The sequence below is a fragment of the Mustela nigripes genome, chromosome 3 (assembly GCF_022355385.1).
Source record: "Mustela nigripes isolate SB6536 chromosome 3, MUSNIG.SB6536, whole genome shotgun sequence".
Classification (NCBI taxonomy): Eukaryota; Metazoa; Chordata; class Mammalia; order Carnivora; family Mustelidae; genus Mustela; species Mustela nigripes.
Window position 1 is genome coordinate 80,390,733 of NC_081559.1, and position 22,310 is coordinate 80,413,042.

The window sequence follows — 22,310 nt, forward strand, 5'->3', positions numbered from 1 at the left end:
ACCCATACTTGGGATTTTTTGGCATTATCTAGCTTATGTTGAAAGCTACTACTCAAATAATCAATTGCACTAAATATTAACAGGCGCCAGCCATTCATTCACGTACTTTTCAAACAGGACCATTTTTGCAATATTAGTGATAGAAATCTAGACTTTTGTAATTTTAGTGATAGGAATGAAACTGTCAAAGTTGAAATCCGTGGCTCAGCCTTTAACATAACCTTGGGCATGTTTCTTTCTTTCTGGGCCTCATCTATAAAACACAAATAGTAACAATTCCTACCTCAAACAAAGTCCTTGTGATAACTAAATGAAATAACATGTGTAATGTGCCAAGTAGTTTCCAGCCTCTCAAGAACTTAATGAAAGTTGTTGAGATGTGCTCTCCACCCCCAAACTAGGTTTGGTTTTCACATTACAAATGAGTTTTTAGGAATCATCTAGACACTTTCCTGAACTCTGAAAACGACTTGATAAGTACAGTACATCAGAAGAGTTCAAATTCCCCCTTCTCTGGGCTGCCACCCCTGGTTCCCTTCAAATGAAACTTTTTCCATGCCTTAATAAGGCTTTGCAGGAACCCGAAGCATGCTGTATTCGCCGGCCCTGTTCCATCTGTGCCTAAGAAAGTCCTGAGTACCGTGGCCTCCGAGCAGCGCTGAGTTGCGGCGACTGCTCGGTGATCATTCAGGATAATAATAATAAGGGCAATTATTAACCTAGCAGGTAGGAAAAAAGAATCGCCAATCCTCAACAACAACGAACCTGAAGGGAGGACCAAAGCAGCGGGCGCCAACCAACTCGCCTCATTGATCCTAAGGCCTGACACAACCTAGAAAGGACCAGGTGGATGAACGACATCACAAGTGATGCCAAGTCATTTCCCCACGTCCCTTCCCTGCCCCCTCCTGGCCGGCCGCGGCAGAAGCGCACGCGCAGCTCCGTTTCCGGGCGCCCTCCTCGCGACCCACAATGCTCTGCGGCACCGACCTGTCGCAAAGGCCGCATTTCGGCGGCGAGTGAGCGCCTTGCTTTCCGTGCGGTGCGGCGGCGAAGGAGGCCCGTGTCCTCTTCCTCCTGCCGCGGGGCCAGCTCCCCTGACGGTGTCCAGCTGCGCTTAAGTCTGGCCGGTGCCACCTGTCTCCGCAATGCCCCCCAAGAAACAGGCTCAGGCCGGGGGCAGCAAAAAGGCGGAGCAGAAAAAGAAGGAGAAGATTATTGAAGTGAGTACCCACCCCCTCCCCCACTCATGCTGTGAGACCTCAGGGAAGCAGCCTCCTGGTTCCCCGCTCCACGGCTTCTGCTCGTGTCTTCCGGGACGACGTGTCCCCCTCTGGCTCTGTGGCCCACTGCCCCTTCCCCAGCCCCGTGATGACGCTCCCTACCTCTCATCGCTATAGTGACGCTGCTGGCGCCCCCGCACCCAGCCTCTGCTTCTCCGCCCACGCCCCCGCCTTCCCCGACCCAGGTCCGAAAGGGCACCCCTCTCCCCTACCCATTTCAGGGTTTTGACCTTCGCTAGTCCTTAACATTGAAGACGTTTCTAGCCTGGTGTTTTTGGAAAGTGCGCTGAATGGGCTTGGGTCAGACTTTTTCTGGGGGGTCGGCTCGTGAGGATCCTTTGTGTTCCAATTTTACCCATCACTTAGGAGGGGTAGTTGTTTCGAGCTAACAAATTACCACTTCGTGGCTTTTTCGATCCATTACAAGTTTCATAGAGTGATGGTTTCTTTAAGGTCGCAGCTCACCGTTTTGTACGTGGCTCTGTATATATACGTTGTGAATTAATCCGCTCTCCTTTAAAAGAGATTGTTTCAGTGTCACTAGCTGTATTAAGTGCCGTATTTGAATTTGTTATGTAGATGCGCATATATATGTGTGTATACACACACATTTATTCAGTTAGTGCCCTGAGTCTACAGCTCTTTATGGCCGAGGAACATTATTGACGTTCTTGAATGTTTTGTATTTGCCTTCTAATGACTACCAGTGAGTTTCCTGAGAGTGAACCATCAGTGACTTTTAAAAGGTTCTTCGTGTTCTTTGGATATAATTGGAAAAACCTATGACCATTTTCCTGCTTATGGTATACCTGAATAATGGACACCAAAATGTATGTTGGTTGTTTTGAAATGAGTTTATTTATAAATGATTACTGGTTTTGTTTATTTGTTTTTCAAAGGTTTTATTTATTTGTCAGAGAACACTCAAGCAAGAGGAGCAGCAGACAGAGGGAGAAGCAGGTTCCCCACTGAGCAAGTAGCCCATGCGGGACTCAATCCCAGCACTCTGGGATCATGACCTGAGTGGAAGACAAACGCTTAACCAACTGAGCCACCCAGGCATACCTAAATGATTACTGTTTTTAATATTTGGTAGTTATAGCCTTGAAAAACATCAGTGAAAACCCTCAAGGCTTCATAGTATAAACCTTATTGGAACTTGTCTTTGTCAATTTTTACATAATTTTTAAAGTCTGCTGGTTTAACATGCTTATAAAGAATTCTAGTAATCATTGCTGAGTTCCAGCTCTGAAGCAGAACCTGTATTCTTTTTTTCTTTTTTTTTCTATCTTTTTTTTTTTTTAAGTGGGCTCGAATTCATAACCCTATAATCATGGCCTGAGCTGATGTCAAGAGTTGGAGGCTGAATTGACTGAGCCACTCAGGTGCACTCTCCCAACCTGTATTCTTATTGCTAATTTGTTCTATTTAGAACTGTGATGAAGCAGATAGCCAGAACTTTAAAAGCAAATAACTATCTTCTTCACACATGTGTCTCCTGTCACCTTTTTGAACAATCTGGACACTGGCATTTGAGTAGATCTCTGGGAATGGTGATCTCATAGCACTCACTGCTATGTAAACAAGGGACATTTTAGGGATCACATTATACTTGTCAGTTTCCTGTACTAAGATTGAATTAACATGATACAAAGTGAAATTTCCTTATAGATGTGAAATTAAATGTTACCTGACAAAGTATACCTCCTACATTATTGAACTTTAACTGTATGCAGTGATTTTTATTTTAAATTGGCAGGAGTAGTATTTTTGTTTTAAGGAGTTTTACATGAAAGTTATGTACTGTTTCTCAACTCAAAGTGTAGGTATATAATGGGTTCATTCATCTTGTACACAGTTATTCTTAAGGTAAAGAGAAAGCAACCTTAGTTTCATTAATGAAAACTTAGCCAAAGAAAAATACAAAATAAGACAGCTGCGTTTTTTAACCAAAAATACCCGAACAGTGATGATATTAGCCTGCCCCTCCCTCCCATTTATCATATATGGTGGGCATCTTTTTTTTTCCCCCCCTTAATGGTAGTAAGGTTTTGTAGACTCAAGTGTACTGCATGGATATTTGCTACCAGTGGAGAGGTACAAAAATACCCCCTAGTGAATTTAGTGTTAAGTTTATCATTTGTTGTGAAATGAGATTTATGTAGAAAATTCTATTACTCAGCCTGGTTAGGAAACAATATATTTCTCTTTGTTAAATATTATAGATGACTTTTTTTTTTTTTTAACTTATCCCAAACCCTAGCATATCCTGATGGCTAGTGTATGGGGTTAAGGATGAAAATTGATTGAGGAGCTGGGAGCAAAGACTGATGTACTTCTTATCAGCAAAATGGAACTAATTCCTATATTATAGAGCTGTGGGTTAAATGAAATGATGTTTGTAAAATAATTGACATATAGATAATAAATGGCAGCTACTATTATTTACTATTTAAAAAAGAACTAGTAAGTGAAAATAATCAGACTGGCCTGTGCAGTCTATAAAGGGTTTACTTTCTGTCATCTGAAATAATTTCCTTCTGTTGCCTACATTTTTTTCTTTCTCTCTTTAACCTTTCCAAAATGTATTAATTGATTTGTATTAATAGGTATTTTCTTTCTGAAATGAGTATATAAAAATATGTTATGGTTCTGTTAGACATTTATGCAGTTATCTCAAATGGCTTATACTATTTGCTTTCTTATAGCTGACATTTAATAAACTGAAGTCAACTTTGAGAAGTGGATTTGAAAATGGAAAGAGAAAGGATCCTTGAGTTGTAGGGCATGCAAATAAATTGTCCAGCTAAGGACTTGTAGCAGCAAGAAAGTGGTAGTAAAACACCTAAAGAGATGGTATCCAGATATGTAAAGGATGGAGAAAGAGAAATGATTGGTTGCCAATGGAAAAACTTTAGTCAAGGTCAGTTGTTGATTATTTGAAGTTAGATTAACCAGCTGTAGAATATCCATTTCATGAATAGAGAACAAAAATACATTAGACAGTGCGTGTGGCGGGTGAGGGAGGTAGACAATGACTAACGAAATAAAACAGTGCTTGCTTCTGCTTACCCTATTTTCCCAAAAGGTAGTCTCTAGTTGTCTTGGAAAGACAACTAGATTGTCCTGTTCTCCCAACCCTTTCCCCTTGTTTTCACACATCTTATTTAAGGAGTGGAGGCTAGGCTGGCTGTAAAAGAAGCATGATTACTTAATGGGATGGCAGGGGGAAGAAGAAAGGGTCAGTTTTAAGGAAGTCTGGAGTTCATTGAATGCTAAGGCTCTGGAGCTTCAGGGAGCCATCCTTTAAAAAAAAAAAAAAATGTTTTCTGAACTGCTTTGTATTCAGTTTTGCACATCTGAAACATACACATACACTGTTCCTTCCTTATAACCTAAACTTTGGGACCATATTGATCCAATGAGGACTACTATTTCCAAGTTTATTTTTTATTTTTTTTTTAATAAGAGATTTTTTTTTTTTTTAAGATTTTATTTCTTTGAGAGAGAGAGAGAAAGCACGGGAAGTGGAGGGTCAAAGGAAAAAGCAGGCCCCCTACTCAGTGGGGAGCCCAATGTGGTACTCCAGGATCCTGACCCGAGCACAAGGCAGTTGCTTAACCAACTGAGGCACCCAGGCGCCCCTCCCAGTTTTATTTTAAGCACGATTTGGGTTCAATTGTAACCTCCAGTCTTCCTGTCTCATACTCCCCACCTGCAAAAAATCCAAGTTAATCTTCACATACGTGTCCTAAATTCAAGAAAAAGGGAGAAAGCCCTTTTGAAGTATTCCAAATTATAAACCATCCTATTTTCAATAGGTGGTGTTAGTATCCCACATCAGCAATGTGGTATTCAGAAAGCTTTTTGTGTACCAACCTGCACAGTAACCTAACTAGGTTTCTCTGGAAAATGGTTTTTCATGGTGGAAAGAACAAAGACTTTGCTTGGAGTCCAATATACCTTGGTTCAAATATCATCTGTGTCACTTAATAGTTAACACTTAGTTAACACTTAGTGAGCCAGACACAATTATCAATGTGTTGGAGAGAGAAGACAAGCCACGTACAAGTGATAAATTTATGCAGCTTTTTTAATTCTCTCAGTGAGATAAGTTTTATCACCCTTTTTGTAATTGAGGAAACAGGTACAGGGATTAAATAACTTGCCCAAGGTTACTAAATTGGCCATTGGGAGAACCACCATTCACACCCAGAAGTGTGGCTGCAGGCCTCCTACTGTTAACCAGTGTGCTCCACTACTTTGTAGTAAATCTTTTAACTTCCACAACAGTCCTAAAAGGTTAGAGTGAGACCCACTTTACAAATAAGAAAACTGTGGCAAAGAAGGTAATTTGCTCAGTTTTGTTTGAGCTTAGAACTTTTGCAGCCTGGCTCGAGCTTATACTCTTAAATCATTACACTATACAGTCTGACTTCAGAATTGTTGAACAGTTCTCAGCTTCAATATAACATAAGATTGTTAAGAGGATTCAATAAAATATATGTTGACTTTAGGTTTCATGAGTGCTGAATAGATGTGTCCCCTGTCTCTGAAAAAAAAATAATGATTTCTGAGCCCTACCCTAATTAAAGACTTTAAAATCACAACTCATTCATTATCTCTTTTAGGCTGGTTAATTATGTGCTAAAGCGGTGTAATTAAACCTGAAAAACTGTTTTTCTTCTGGGATCTGGAGCGTATATACTTCTATCAGAAACTGTTGTCATGAGTATTTTTTTCTAACTAGGCAAGTCCCCTTAGAGCACTTTTTTCTTTCCTAAATCTTCATATGTTAGTATCTGTCTTGCTGTTTGTTATCTATCTTGCTTGTTTATTCAATAGTTTTGTGGTTAACTTATGGGGCATGGTTTGAACCCTAGTTATGCTCTTCTCTGGCAGGCCTTATGTAGATGTACTTGCACTTTGATCTTGAAATTTTTATCTAGGATTTTTCCATCTCCCCTACCTCCCATGAGAACTCACTTTTCTAAAAGGAAAGTGTCATTTCATACCCGGTTGCTGCATGTGCTCATTTCTTTTCATTATATCACATACTTGACCATCTTTTCTTCTTACTGAATTGAATGTTGAACTCTCTTACCTATAAAAACAAGGGACACCAAGGGCACCTTGGTAGCTCAGTGGCTTAAGCCTCTGCCTTCAGCTCGGGTCATGATCTCAGGGTCCTGGGATCAAGTCCCACATCGGGCTCCTGCCCAGCGGGGAGCCTGTTTTCCCCCTTTCTGCCAGCCCCTCTGCCTAATTGTGATCCCTCTCTCTGTCAAATAAACCTATTTTTTTTAAAAGGGGGGAGGGGACACTGGCCCTAAAAAAAACTCTTCAGCGTGTTTGTATGTCCTATTTTTTTTACATGCGTAAATTACAGAGTAATTGTAGAGTTTTGAAATATGGGATATTAAAACATGAGAGAAATTTAAGTAGGGGAAGTGAAATTTTGGTATATGTTTGGATGTAGATGTGAATGAATAAAAAGATACTTCTTAATGAGAACCTTCTAGAGCTGAACTGTCTTCAACTTTGCAAATGTTAAGAAAACTGAAAGATCTGTTTTACTGATTTTGAGATTCTGTAAAGTTACATCATGCTGAATGTTCTCAAATACTAATTGTATCAGTACTGTTTTTCATTTCCATCGTGTCCACATAGGTATTCTGCAGCTGTAATACTTCCTATTACTTTGTCCCTTCCCTCAGAATAATACCAAAATGAAGGCTTTAAAATCGTCAGTTTATTTCAGACTGATTATTTTTAGAGGGTCTCAACGTTTCTTTCAATAGTATAGACCTTTTTGCCGCTTCATCCTTTCTCAGATCTACCCACAAACAAGAGAATGAAAAAGATGCAAGCTCCCATTTTAAAATTAAACATCTAGGGTCAGCTAGTTGATTCAGTTGGTAGAGCATGCAACTTTTTTTTTTTTCCAGATTTTATTTGTCAGAGAGAACAAGCAGACAAACAGGGGAAGCGGTAGGCAGAGGTCCTGAGCAAGGACCCCCCCCCAATATGGGACTTGATTCCAGAACCCTAGTATCATGACCAGAGCCAAAGGCCGATGCTTAACCAGCTGAGCCTCCCAGGTTCCCTGAGCATGGATGGAACTCTTGATCAGGAGCTCATGAGTTCAACCCGCATATTGGGCATGAAGCTTACTTCATGATAAAGTGAAACATCTGTTTGAACCTCAGTCTACAAAGATTGATAGTGTATGGGTAAATTGGTAACTGGCTCAGTAGAAGAACAGAGCTCAACCAACTAAGCCACTCAAGCACCCATATAAATAAATCTTTAAAAAAAAATTTTTTAATTGTTTTGAGAAGATAATTCTCTTACAAAAAACAAACAAAACCAGTGGAGTACATAATATTTATGCAGTATTCCTAAAATGTGTTCGGTAGTACATAATCCCTTAGGGTACTCTGAGAAGAATGCATTTTGAAGTAAAAAAAAATTCAGAATTGCTACATACTGCATCCCTTCTGGTAAAAGCTCTAAGATATCTTACATTTAAGCATTAAAAACACTGTTAGGCAAGCATTTTCCTAAACTTTCTTGACTGTAGGTCATCTTGTCCTGTATTCCAACCCTGCACATCCTGTAGAATTTATATTCTGAAACACACTTTGGAAAAAGCATCTTAGAGTAACAGGTTTAATAACGATAGTTTTAAGGTTTTAAGTATATATTGAATTGTAAAGAATTCTGGGTCAACTTGATGTTTTAGTGTTTCACATGTTTATGTAGCATACTAAAGAAAAGTTTCCTTTTGCATAAATGAAAGAGTGATTTTTAGATATCACTGAAAAAAATAGATGAGAAATTAATATAAATTGTTAAGATATTTCTGTACTCTTTTTCATTCAGGACAAAACTTTTGGTCTAAAGAATAAGAAAGGAGCAAAGCAACAGAAGTTTATTAAGGCTGTCACTCATCAGGTTAAGTTTGGCCAACAAAATCCACGTCAGGTAAATAACTTAAAATTTCTGCATTTTTTTCATATGGATGTAATAAGGCATTTGTTACAGATAGACGTATTTGGAATGGTAATTGTATTTTAAAATGGAATCCTACTCTAAAACTTTTCTGTATCTTGCCTCTGTTACTCAGCAGTATGTCTTAGATATTTCTCTAAGTCATTTTGATACAGCTCTAATTTCTTCTAATGGCTTCATACTATTCTACAATATGGGTATACTGTAAACATCCATTTCACTATAAGTGATCACTTTGTTTCTAGCTTTTTGACATTAGAATAATTCTATGAGAAATGTCTGTGTACGTGTGTTCTTAACAGGCATTTTTGCTTTTTTGTGACACATTTCTAGATCAAGGGAAATGGACTTCTTTTTTTTATTTGTTTGTTTTTTTAAAGAGAGAGAGTGTGAGAGTGCCAGCTGGGTGGGGAGGGGAGAATCCCAATTAGCTCCAAGCTAACGCAGGTCTCGATCTCTTGACTCTGAGATCATTATATCAGTGGAAATGAAGAATCTGATGGTTAACCAACTGACCCATCCAGGTGCCCCAGATATCTAATTTTAATAGATTAGATTAGTTTCTGTGGCGATTGTAATCCTTCGCATTTTCATCTGCAGTGCATGAGTTATAGGTACTAACGTTCTTTTTAATGTTTTCCAATCTGGTAAGTATAAATTGAGACCTCATTCTTTGCTTTGTTTCCCTCACTACAAGTGAGTTTGAGGATTTTTTTGTTTGTTTGTTTGTTTTGTTTTGTTTTTTGGTTATTCTGTTTTGAGTAGCTTTTCAAATGGTTGTTGGCTGTCTGGGTTTATACTTCTCTGACTTGTGTATTCATATCTTTTGCTTTTCTGGTTGTCTTTTTCTTGTCAATTTATGAGAGACACCTTTGCCTGCATTACAGATAATTTGTGATGTTTCTGTTTCATTTGCTGTACAATAATTTTTATTTTTTGTACTGTCAGGTATGTCTAGCTTTTTAAAAATACAGTTAAAAAGTCTCTTGCACCACTGGATTATGTGTGTTTTTCCTAGATTTCTATTTTATTTTTAAAGTCTATAATTTGTCATAAATTTATTTTATATGTCAGTAAGTTAATATTCTTTCAAATAAATGGCCATTTACACCAGCATCATTTATCCTACCAAATTGAAATACCATTGTTGACATATAGTAAAGTCTCAAATATATTAGGATCTATTCCTGGATTTTCTTTTCTGTTCTGTTTATTGTCTGTCCCTAAACCAGTATCCCATTGATGTTTATTATAGTGCCTTAGTAACATGTTCTGTTAGCTCTTTTTTTTTTTTTTAAAGATTATATTTATTTATTTGACAGACAGAGATCACAAGTGGGGGGGGGGGGCAGGCTCCCCGCCAAGCAGAGAGCCTGATACGGGGCTCAATCCCAGGACCCTGAGATCATGACCTGAGCCGAAGGCGGAGGCTTAACTCACTCAGCCACCTGGTTGCCCCTGTTCTGTTAGCTCTTAAAGGAATCCTTTCCCCCAAATGTTACTTATTTTTATATTTTTCTTGGCTATTCTTAGGCATTTTGTCTTCCATATGAATTTTGAAATCATTTTATCTATTGACAACACGTTCAAAAAAGGTAGCTCCTTTTCTTCATGTTCTTTAGATCTTTCACTTTCTTGAGTTTAAGATTTTACAGACCTGCATCTTTATTTTAAAAAGTATTCTTTTTGCCACTCTGTCCTTTTGGAAATACTTTTTTTCATCTGAGAATATCAGAATATATGTTTGTGACTGCAATCTAAAACAAATTTCTCTCACATATATTGTCAGCAGATTAGTGCCTCGAGCATTTTTCTTTTCTTATGCCCAGCTTGATTGTAGAGCCAAAAACTATTGATCTTCCATGCTGCTAATTTAGTAGCCTGGTTTAATAAAAATGTATGCTTAGATCTTGGAGTCATCTTATTTGTTACATGAACTTAAATTTTAGTGACAATTATCTGTACAGTGGAAGGATAATTACCCTTGTAAGGTACCTGTGGTGGTTAAATTAGAAGATAATGTGGATCTTCTGGGGAATATGGGTGTGTGAAAAGAATTTACTTTTCTTCCCTTATTCCTTTTTTCAATCCTGTTCTCCTCTTCCTATTTTTTTCTTCTAGTGGGAAGTATATTGACAGATAATTTTATATTTTATAGACCCGAGAAAGCCTGAAATTTTCAGTGGTGGTGGTGGTGGTTAGGATTGATAGTACCTTCAGTATTATAATTTTTGATAATTTCTTGGGTACTTGGGCTTTTATCTGCAAAATGAGCAGCAGTCCTGCTGTTAGAGCCAGGCAGTAGGTACCCCACTGTAGGCCCTGTACTGTAGAGGATGACCCTACTCTTTGTCTCCTCTAGACATAGCTCTCCCACAGGCAAGGAGTCAGTGGGTTAAGGGAGTTTATACCATCCCTCACCACAATACTTCAGGGCCTACAAAGGTCATGTTGCCTGTACTTAGGGTATACTGTACTGCCAGTATGCCTGAAGTACTCAAAAGGAAGGTTGTGTGTTCACTTCAGCAACACATACACAAAAAAAGAAGGGTATGTGCTGGGAGTATGGACAGATCTGAATCCATACCATGTCCTTCCCCACACCTTCCACCTTCATGCACACACATGGTGGGATGAAACTCAGAGTGGGAAGAGGAAGAGCCAGAAGTTGATTCTTGTTTTACTGCTGTGCTCCAGCGTAGAACTCCATGGAACCTGGGCATTTTAAATTTGAACCCATCCTTCCAGGTTGTAAGGTATATTGATTAAGTAGGGGTACAAACCATATTTTATTTAGCATTAGTTTGATTTCTAACTTACAAATATTCACAGAAATGGTTTGTGGGCTTCCAATGTATCCTTGCTCTGGGTCCATAAATGTTTGAGATGAACCTCATGAGCAAACGATAGTTTTATTATAGATAAAATGCTTAAATTTTTCTTTTTAAAAAATGTTTTCCAGTTTTTCCATTTGAACACATCTACCGTCTGATCAAAGTTGGGATTTGGGATATCTTTAACCTTATAGCATTTGGCCATTGCCTTCCTAAAATTTCTCCTTCCTTAAGTACTTTTTTTGTGCTGGATTTCCACCTGTTTCTTTAATGTTTCTTGGACCCTTTTATGGGCTTTTTAAAGTTGTGTTGTTGGCTCATTTAATATTGGTTTTCTTCAGGGAACTGTCCTCTGCTCTTATCACTTTTTTTTTAATCACTTCTTTATGCTGTTCTTGAATAATCTCTTATACACTCAAAGTTTTAATCAATTATTATCGGTAAACTGTTTCTAAAATCTTTATTTCAAATCAGACTCTCTCCCCAGGTATCAAGATCCTTGTCCACTTGCCTTCCAAGTAGCTCTATTCAGTTGCTCTGTAAGCATCTCATACTCAGGATGTCTAAAACTGAGTTCATCTCCACCTTCTGCCCTGAAACCTGTTACTCCTGTATACCCTGTCTTGTTTAACAGCACTAACCATACATGTGATAGTCCTAGACCCCACCCTCTCTTTTCTACTTCATGTCTAGTCAGTCACTTTGTACTGTCAGTTCTACCTCCTTAAGAGTTCTCACCTCTTTTCTCCAACCTTGCTACTAATGCCTACTTTAAGCTCTTGTTTTCTTGCCTACAGCAGTTGCATTAGCCTCTTCATTTTCCTTGCTGTTCTTGGGCTTCTTCTAGTCCACTTTTCACACAGTTGCCGTTGTGGTCTTTATAAAATACAGTCTGATTGTGTCATTGACTTGCTTTAAGCCACGGAGTTTTACCTGTCACCTACTGATGCAGTCCAAACTTTTCATTGATGTTTCTCATACTGTGTTCCTTCTCGTGCCTGTATCTTTGCATTGGCTGGCTCTCTGCATTCGTTTTCTTACCCATCAGAAAAATTCATCCATAAAGTGTTAGCTCAGTCTAGTTTTCATAGGCATATAGGCGTTCCTTGTTCCCAGAGAACCATGTATTATATTACAGTTGTTGACATGTCTGTCTTCCCACTAGAGTCTGAGCTTCTTTAAATAAGCATCTTTATCTTTTCATCTTTGTATTCCCTGTCATCTAACATAGGACCTGACATATAAATGTCTGGATGAATCCTCTAATCATATTAGGTATGTAAATCGTGTGCCTGGAACTATGTCATATGTCATATTTGTTTTGTTTTATCTCCCACATTGACCTAGCTCAGTGTTTTTCCACAAGGGGAATAGGTATTTTGGGTGGTACAGTTCTTTATTGTCTGGGACTGCACATTTCCGGATGTTTGCATTTCTGATCTTCAAAAGGCACCCTCATGTTTCTGGGAAGTGGGTGGTTGTCATAAGAAGAAAATCCCAGGTGAGAACCATTTACTAAAAGTGCTGGGCATGTAGCAAATGCTTAATAAATGCTTATTGCTGTAAGCTTTTGAATATGCTTTTTACTTGGCATGGTACCATTTATAAATTATTTTAAGTAAACTGATATCGCAGTTTCATTTAATAGTTTAACCATACGATTTAATATATACTTAAAGGCCATTGTAACACTGATACTAAGAGGTATGGATACATAAATGTGCAAATGTTTTGTTAGTGATGCTCTATGAACTATTGTATAATGAGAACAGTTTTCTTATATGAAACCAAATTTTCATATTATTCCTGGGAATATTTTAGGTAGCACAAAGTGAGGCTGAAAAGAAATTGAAGAAAGATGACAAGAAGAAAGAATTGCAGGAACTAAATGAGCTATTCAAACCTGTAGTTGCTGCTCAAAAAATAAGTAAAGGTAAATTTTAAATGTCGGAAATATTTTTATCAAATATTCATATTTTAAAACCTCTTGATTTGTTTTATGAATACACACACACAAAAGGCACAAACCCATAAATACAGACAATAAACTGATGCTTTGCCAGAGGGGAGGAGGTTGGAGGCCTGGGATGGGCAAAAGGATGAAGGGGAGTGGGATGTATAGGCTTCCAGTTACAGAGTGAAGAAGTCATGAGTATAAAAGGTACAGCAGAGGGAGTATAGTCAGTGGTATTGTAATAGCATTGCATGGTGACAGGTGGCAGCTACATTTGTGGTGAGGGTGGCATATAGGCTTGTCAAATCTCTATGTTGTATTCCTGAAACTAATGTAACATTGTGGATCAACTACAATTTAAAAAACCTTTAATTTGTTTTGATGTATATTTTCTTCATATAAGCCGGTGTGTCTGCTATGGAAAGGATATTCCCTTTGTCAAAATTAAACTATATCAATGACTTTCTTATAATTCCTCTATATATGTGCATAGCTATGTGATTGTACAACTATAAATCCAGCCACTAGCCCCCCACTTAAGGTAAAAGTAAGGATTTAGATAGTCTGCTAGTTGATTTATAATATCTGTTCTTTGGTAGACAACCTGTGGTTCTATAAATTATAAGTTCCAGACTCTTGGTAGTATATCTCCATGTATGTTTATATTTCTCTTTTACCTCTGCCTCATTGACTCAAACTAGACAAGTGACTATGGAATAACCTCTGAGTTTGTTTGGTTTCCCACCCCTGGGAATAAGAGTAAGAATGGAAGGAATAATGGTAAGAATAAAAGAAACAAAAATAGGTAAAAAATGGTGTAGAATGAGCTTTAAAGAAATGTCTTAATAATCACCTATAAGTGGTATTTTTCTCTTATATCAGTGAATGGAAAATAACAAGTTCACCAGTAGTAATTATATCTCAGAAGCTATACTTTGTGATCTGGCAGATTATAATACAAATACCATGTGCTATTTGACGTAGGTGCAGATCCCAAATCCGTGGTGTGTGCATTCTTTAAGCAAGGACAGTGTACTAAAGGAGATAAGTGTAAGTTCTCTCATGACTTGACTCTGGAGAGAAAGTGTGAAAAGCGAAGTGTTTACATTGATGCAAGAGATGAAGAACTTGAAAAAGGTATTTTTTTAAGACATTTTCTTAAAAATATCTTTTGGTTGTTACTAAGATATTTAGAACTTGAAGAATATTTTGCTCTTAGGAAGGCTGTGTTTGTTAAAAAAAAAAAAATTCTTTTCCACAAAATCTGAGTTGACAGCATTATGTCCTTTAGTTAAAAAAATGAGGCTGTATAAAAAGCAGTTACTTCTTCTGGATTAGTCTCACCCTTTCTTCCAGTACTACCTTCTCATTTGCCTAAACTGCTTGGGATTTGGGTGAATAATTTCATAGCACTGTTTATTCCTATCTTTGGTGTCATTTAAAGAAAATGTGTCAGGTTATAAGTCTTATATCCAGCATTCCTGTCTAAGGAGATATGCAGTTTGTTTTGGGAACAGATAAAATTACAGTATTTAGTTTTCATATCTCTTTTTATTTAGATACTATGGATAATTGGGATGAGAAAAAGCTGGAAGAAGTAGTGAACAAGAAGCACGGTGAGGCGGAAAAGAAAAAACCAAAAACTCAAATAGTATGTCCTTTTCTTGAATTGAGTTGCTGTGATATTTATCATTAGGGAGAATTATGTGGCAAGGTATTTGCTGCTATTTTTTACTGGATTATTTTTTAAATTATTGGAGCTTTTTATAAAGTGCATCAAGCTTTGTCGGAATTTGCAAGTGTTAAGTCATACAAAATAAGATTCTTTTTTCAAAAGTAGCCTTTGAAAAGCATGTGACTGAAGTCCCCAAGTGTCATTTTCTGAGGTGATTTTACTTTCTCTCAGATATGGATAAACACGATCACATATTCAGACAAGAATTCTTTCCTTATGCAAAGTAAATGGAGGGACAGTTGATAAACACCTACACTAATGATGAGATTTTTAAATCAAGAAGGTGAAAATGAAATTTGGATAGGTAATGGCTCTAGTATTCCAGGAAATGCACTTTTAAAAATTTATACCTTTTTTCTCGGACCCAGCATTTATGCCCACATATTTACTTATAGTGCAGTTATAGTGAAAAACCTTGATAGCTAGAAAATTTCTAAACACTAGTTTTATTTATATCTGCTCTATTTTTTTTGAGGAAAAGAATATTGTTTATTAGTTAATTTTCACTTCTTTCTTTTAAAGTTTATTACCTGAGGCTTCAATACAATTGTATTCTGCACCAAAGGTCACTGTCCTTTGGTTCCTTTTGTACCTTGCTTGCTTTCTCCCTTCTTAGATGTGAGAAATTGCCTATAATTTCAGGTAATTCAAGTAGTATTTGTATCACTATTGCATGTGATGAGTTTTTAGGAAAGATCAAAACAAAATCATTGGTTTTAGTTTTTTATAACCACATTTTTTTTTCATTTATTTAAAAATCAGGGTTGGATTACATTTACAAAGGTTAAAACTGAGGCATGTCCTTTGTGTAATTCAGAATTTGTAGCAGTGTTGAAAATAGAAATATTGTATAGATCTTCTCTAAAGGGAATTTACCATTGTATTAAGTATTTTAAGATTGATTTACGTGTACGTTTCTGTGCCAAGGGTGTTCTGAAAAGTGAATAGCCTAAGGATGTGAATAAGAATGTACTTGTTCCATATATTTAAGCATTTACCTTGTAAATGGACTTCACTGAGCCACTACTGTGAATAATATTGTCTCTACAGGTGTGCAAGCATTTCCTCGAAGCTATTGAAAACAACAAGTATGGCTGGTTTTGGGTATGCCCTGGAGGTGGTGATATTTGCATGTATCGTCATGCACTTCCTCCTGGATTTGTATTGAAAAAAGATAAAAAAAAAGAAGAGAAAGAAGATGAAATTTCATTAGAAGATCTTATTGAAAGAGAGGTAACTAGAATTTTTTCCTACTATAAAACTAAAGTAATATTTATCATGAAATTATAATATTTACCACTTGGGGGCAATAACATGTTATTATGGAAGGGGAAAAAAATAGAACCTTTTCCCAAAGTTGCCTTATTTTTTTCTTTAGTTATTTTATGTCTAGAATATAAACCTAACCATAATCATTAGTCCATCATGACATTAATTTTAGGATTATGAAACAATTTTTTATGCCACTGGTTTATCAAATTCTATAAGATTGTTGTACTAGTATATTCATTAAAATGATATTCTGATTGAACTTGAAGTTTTAGATGTTTCCCCTGATGTCTTATTTTTTAGCCATTTTACTAATCAATAATACGTATTGAAGGAAACAACTCCTGCAGTTTTCCAGTTGTATATTTTATCATCCCTGGGGTCAAAACTCCCACTGTGTCAGTAGAGGGGAATATGTCTCATTGAAGAAAATCTTCTGCTCCTCATTTCTGGTTCAGCCCAAAAGAGGTTTACTCCATGAGATAGCAGATGGGGCCACTGAGTTAGTAGATATGGCTCCTGGGAGTGACAAGAAAATGTTGAGATTATTGGAAATACTAGGTTTAGGATTGTATATTTCAAATTATATCCATTTTGTCTTTGGATTGTCTAACTATATAAGTGTCTAAGGTTGGGATTATATACATTTGTTCTTAAATGGACATATTGTTTAGTGTCTCATATAAGGCACTATGCTATAATAGAAAATACAGACTTTGGAGTCTGGTATATTTGGGATTGTTTGTATCCTACTTCTGCCAAGTACTAGCTATTAACCTCGGTAAATTTCCCATATCTTTCTGTTTGCTTATTTGTGGAGATCAGCATGTTAGCGTATGTGTAGAAAACATTTAATACTGATAGCTGGCAGATGTTCAGGAAGTATTATTTTTCCATATATTTATTACTTGGTTATTGGCTCTGAGGAGCAGATGGTGTTTTTGCCTAGTTTTTTCCCTCTTTTCCTAAGGAACACAAATGATACTTGGATATTTTCATGGTACTTTTGATATTTTTTTGTTTTCAGCAGTTGACTTATTTTAAAACCATTTCTCATATGACAGGTTTTACTCATTTTCGGTATTGAAAAGAAATGCAGCTCAGAATAATATATTTTACTGTGTTTACAAATGTTTGTATCTCTGGACACTCATTTTACTCATTTCCATATAAAATGAAAATAAATCTGTTTATTCTAAATCTGATGTCTTAATAGTCACAGGCAAGAACTTAATTGCATTAAGAGAAAATTATTAAATATTGTTATAGGTGATTTGTGGGAAAATAAACAACTCTTTTGTCTTTGCAGCGTTCTGCCCTAGGTCCAAATGTTACCAAAATCACTCTAGAATCTTTTCTTGCATGGAAGAAAAGAAAAAGACAAGAAAAGATTGATAAACTTGAGCAAGATATGGAAAGAAGAAAAGCAGACTTCAAGGCAGGGAAGGCTTTAGTGGTACGTCCCAAACTCACCTGAAGAGATTCGTTATTTTTTCTTTCATTTTTATAATTTCTGTGTCATGCAAGAATTTATTTTAATTTAATCATGTTTATGTCTGAAATCCATGACCATGAAATGTTTGAATTTTACCATGAGTTGATATATTTGTGTATCTGAATAGATTAGCGGTCGTGAGGTGTTTGAATTTCGTCCTGAACTGGTTGATGATGATGATGAGGAAGCAGATGATACCCGTTACACCCAAGGAACAGGTAGTGATGAGGTAAGAAGAAGCTTTGGCACCTCATCTCCTCATGTTGATGAAGAGAAACAGTGGAGTATAACAATAGAATAGCATGGTTAAGAGAATCAACTCTAGGGCCTCAGTTCAAATCCTGACTCTAATCTGGGAAATCATTTACACGGTAGGTCTCTACCTTGATCTGTAATAAAGTCATAATGATAATCCCTACATGCAGACTACTTGTGAGAGTTAAATGAGTTTATAAAATTATATTATAGTTCTTTATACAGAAAGTAGAACAGTGACTGGGGTAGAGTTAAATGCTTGTATGTGTTAGCTAAAAAGTGTGTGTTTTATTTTCCTAAAAAAAATGATTTTTTGTTTGTTTGTTTAATATTTTATACTGGAAAAAAAACGGGACAGAGACTAAAGGGAACAGAGTAAGGGGAAAATTGAGTAGGGAGCAAGAGACAACAGCAAAATCACTCAGTTACAGGCAAACATAGCTGATTATTCATTTTTCATATAGTATAAAATTTTAACCTCTGTCTTTGAGTTGAAAATAAAAATGTCATATTCTGTATGTGAGAGGAAGAAAGTTGAAATATGACATTGCTACTTTTTTTCCCAAGAAGTTTCGGAAAAGGAGTGAATTTTGGCAATTGTCAGTTATTGTTTTCACTTGGCATTAGTAATAATTTTGTTTCACTAAGATAAATGTCAGAGGTAAAAGGTAAGTAATTTATGAAAGCTGTTCTCATAAGTAACAACTTTATTTTTTATGTTTTTAAAGGTTGATGATTCTGTGAGTGTCAATGACATAGATTTAAGCCTGTATATCCCAAGAGATGTAGATGAGACAGGTATTACTGTAGCCAGTCTTGAAAGATTCAGCACATACACTTCAGAAAAGGATGGTAAGTATGCTAACTTTTGTATTCCAAGATCCCAAGAACTAGGATGCTGTCTAAAGATAGCAGGGGTGGACAGTTAGACCAGACTGGCAAACTTTGATGTCTGCAGGTACCAGACTGGTAACATAAATATGTATGGTTTGGCTATATATAGAAATAGTGAGTCATGGAAGCTGTACAATTGGTGGCCAGGTGGATCCTGAAGCCATTAACTGGAAGTAGAAGGGGACAAAAATGAATTTGGAGATGTAGCTAATCAGTTTGGAACCTCCTGATTTTGAGATATTTTAATTATCAAACGTGACACTGTCAACAGGAGGAAAACTTTTGAAAATCATTTTCTTTGGTAGCTCAGAGTGAATGAACGTGATCACCCAGGCACAATACTTAATGTGAGAACTTTGTAGAATATACTGCAAACATCAGTTAGAGTACTCAAAAGAGGGAAAGCTTGAGAAGTACAAAGGAAAAGAAAGAAGAATTTCAGAAAAATTAAGTAGGATTTAGACTGGAAGTCTTTAGTTGTAGTAAGAAAGGAATTGTAGGAATTAGGGTGCCAGTTTTCATCAGGACTGCAATGATAAGAGGAATGAGGAGAAAAATAAGTGCAGATCACTCTTACAAATTTTGTTTGAAGGGGAGACATGGTCATGGGAAGGGCTTATATACCAGGGGAAAAAGATCTGGGAGAAGAAGAAAAATGGAAGATGAAAGGGTGTTAGTTACAGAAACAAGATCTGGAAATGGAAGTAATAAGTTCAGTTAAGAGTGAGAATGGGGGAAGGACTGGGTGGTAAGGCTTGTTGATAAAATTTATGTCTAATGGTGCCTTGACTGAGGAGTTGAAAGAAAAGGGAACGTTTGGCATAGTTAGTATGAGAGGAAAACGTAGAATACTAATCAAGGCAGAGGTTGAGAGAGCAAAAACTAACCTTATTTTTACAATAAAGGAATGCAAGTTATAACTTGAAAAACTGGCTTGCCCTCCTGGGGTCTGACTGCTGTCAGCCTATTGTCTTAATGCCAATCTGAAGACTGGATTTGCTCCTTTTAGAAGTAGGGCTGGTAACAGTAGGGAAAATTGCAAGTACTTCAGAGTTTATAATCCCCCAAGACTTGACATCAAAGATGTTTAAAATAGCTAAAATCTAAGTAAGGCTATTAAAAATTGTCTTTGTGTAAATATTGGTGTCTTTGAACATTAAAAGACAGCATTTTTGTTGTCTCAGTATTTCCTAGCCTATAAAGTAGCTGCATAACCCTAGGTTCTTTTTTTCACAATTTGATAGGTTGAAATGTTTTTGGATTCACATCTCTTTGCAGCATTACAACTAGTGTGATTTAACTGCTGTCCCCCAAATCAAAAGCTAAGTAGCTGCTAATAAACATTTTTTGATTCCATGGTCATTTATTCAAAATACTATGTGGAAGTTGACTTTCTAAAAACCTAATTGCTGGGTCATATAGGAAACACTAAATTATATAAGATAAATCTTGCTTTCAAATGTATACCATTAAGCAATCAAATGTCTATAGTGCACAACATACCTGCACTACGTATATAGCTTAAGCTTTCTTAGGCTTAGAAAAAGATCATTTCTTGGGACGCCTGGGTGGCTCGGTTGGTTGAGCAGCTGCCTTCGGCTCAGGTCATGATCCCGGTGTCCTGGGATCGGGTCCCACATCGGGCTCCTTGCTCGGTGGGGAGCCTGCTTCCCCCTCTGCCTCTGCCTACCATTCTGTCTGCCTGTGCTCGCTCTCCCCCTCTCTCTCTGATAAATAAATAAATAATCTTTTAAAAAAAAAAAAAGGAAAAAAAGATCATTTCTTGTTGGAGTAATCTTAGGAAAGGCTTTCATTGAAAAAGGAAAAAAAATGTAGTATGTCTGTGACTCTCAGTTGCTAATGGAATAGTGTTTGCTTCTTGGCCTTACTGATTTCAATGTTTACTTTTAGAAAACAAATTAAGTGAAGCTTCTGGAGGTAGGGCTGAAAATGGTGAAAGAAGTGATTTGGAAGAGGACAACGAAGGGGAGGGACAGGAAAATGGAGCCATCGATGCTGTTCCTGTTGATGAAAATCTTTTTACTGGGGAAGATTTGGATGAACTAGAAGAAGAATTAAACACACTTGATTTGGAAGAATGACACCAGACAAGTCTGAAAAAATTAAGCCAGCTCAGCATGAGTTGAAATTGACTACAGTAATTTTTTTCCACCTAGAATTCTTCAACAGGATGTTTATTTCCCATGCTGATTCTGGAGGGCTTACTCTCCTCCAAAAAAGGAATATTCTCCCTACGTCTTGTCTTCTGACTTTGGCTACATCTCATAGTAAGTTCAGAGTAGTTCATGATAAATTGAAAATATAATGGTCATTGCAGAAAATGATTGTTGTAACTGTCCATTCAAGTAGGAAGTGTGACTGCTTTTCCAGCTTTTTGTTTTCATTGGGCATGTATTATAAGAACAACATAAATATCAATTTAAATTTAAAATACCCTTCATTTAATACAGTTTTTAATGAGTGTTTTTCTTTGTATTTATGTGTTTCAAAGACTGCCTAAAATATGAGCACTGTATTTCATAAAGGAAACTGCATATGCAGATTCAGTATTGTATATCTTTGGACGATTAGATGGACATTTAAAAAGAAACTTCCTTAACCTGACAGAATCAGCTGCAATGCCCTGTGTTAAACTGTTTTAAATGTTTCCCCTCTTCTTTTTTGCCAATAAAGTTGTAAATAAAGACCATCATACATTAAAATCCTAATATAGTCCTTTTTTTCTTTAAGTTTTTATATGAATATTTTCTTAGAATTTATAGTTTGGATTATATATAGTTCGGATTATATAGTTAGCACAGAAGGTATACACAGTTAATGGATTCTCTTAAGTGGTTATGGGACTACGTAGAATACTGACAGTACTACTTTGAATTCAGTAAACTATGAATTTGGCTTTAAAGAGACTATAGATAAAACTATAGGAAAGAGTAATTCCCTAATTGATAGATATCAGCCTAATTAAATATCACCTACAGAACTAATTACTACTTAGCCATTTTTGTGGAGACCAATGGTATTAACAATATTACATGCTGAAATTTGATTACAATGAAAGAGTGTAAACAAATTCACCAGAAAACTGAGCTGAGGGTCTTTGTCATTGAGTTCCCTGAAAAATTACGATGATACAGTTAAATGGACATAATTTACAAATGGCAAATTGTGCCAGCAGCTTTTTGTCATTTTATTTTCAAATATTTGTGCTGTGTTTCTTTTGTTATCTGCAAATAAAAATGGATTCTAAAGCATTAGACTAAGATAATAGTATGAGCATATCTAGTGATGGCCCCAATTTCATTTCTGCCTCAGATAAATTGTTTGATTTTTAAATCTGAAACTTAGTTTCTTCATCTGGGTATAGCAGTTAAAGTGCTTCTCAGTTATAAAACCTAAGAAAACATGATTGTAAATTTTGTCAAATGATAATATCAAAGTTTATAATGACTTATTGTAATTGACACTTTTAAAATGTAGAACATGAACCAAGTTTATTTCCCATATGCAATGAAAGTATACTGTGAATATAAAAAGACTGCTTGAGTTTTAAAATTTT

General features: G+C 36.5%; 1 protein-coding gene across 1 annotated transcript; it reads left to right on the plus strand.

The window, feature by feature from the left end:
• The first annotated feature begins 1,030 nt into the window (after positions 1 to 1,030).
• ZC3H15 (zinc finger CCCH-type containing 15) lies at positions 1,031 to 21,456 on the plus strand. The gene is made up of 10 exons (XM_059394305.1): positions 1,031 to 1,223; positions 8,169 to 8,270; positions 12,953 to 13,064; positions 14,070 to 14,222; positions 14,645 to 14,736; positions 15,871 to 16,053; positions 17,399 to 17,545; positions 17,712 to 17,813; positions 18,568 to 18,691; positions 20,645 to 21,456. Exons 1-10 carry the CDS (start codon positions 1,149 to 1,151, stop codon positions 20,833 to 20,835), a joined length of 1,281 nt encoding a protein of 426 aa, XP_059250288.1. The 5' UTR covers positions 1,031 to 1,148; the 3' UTR covers positions 20,836 to 21,456.
• The last annotated feature ends 854 nt before the right edge of the window (positions 21,457 to 22,310 follow it).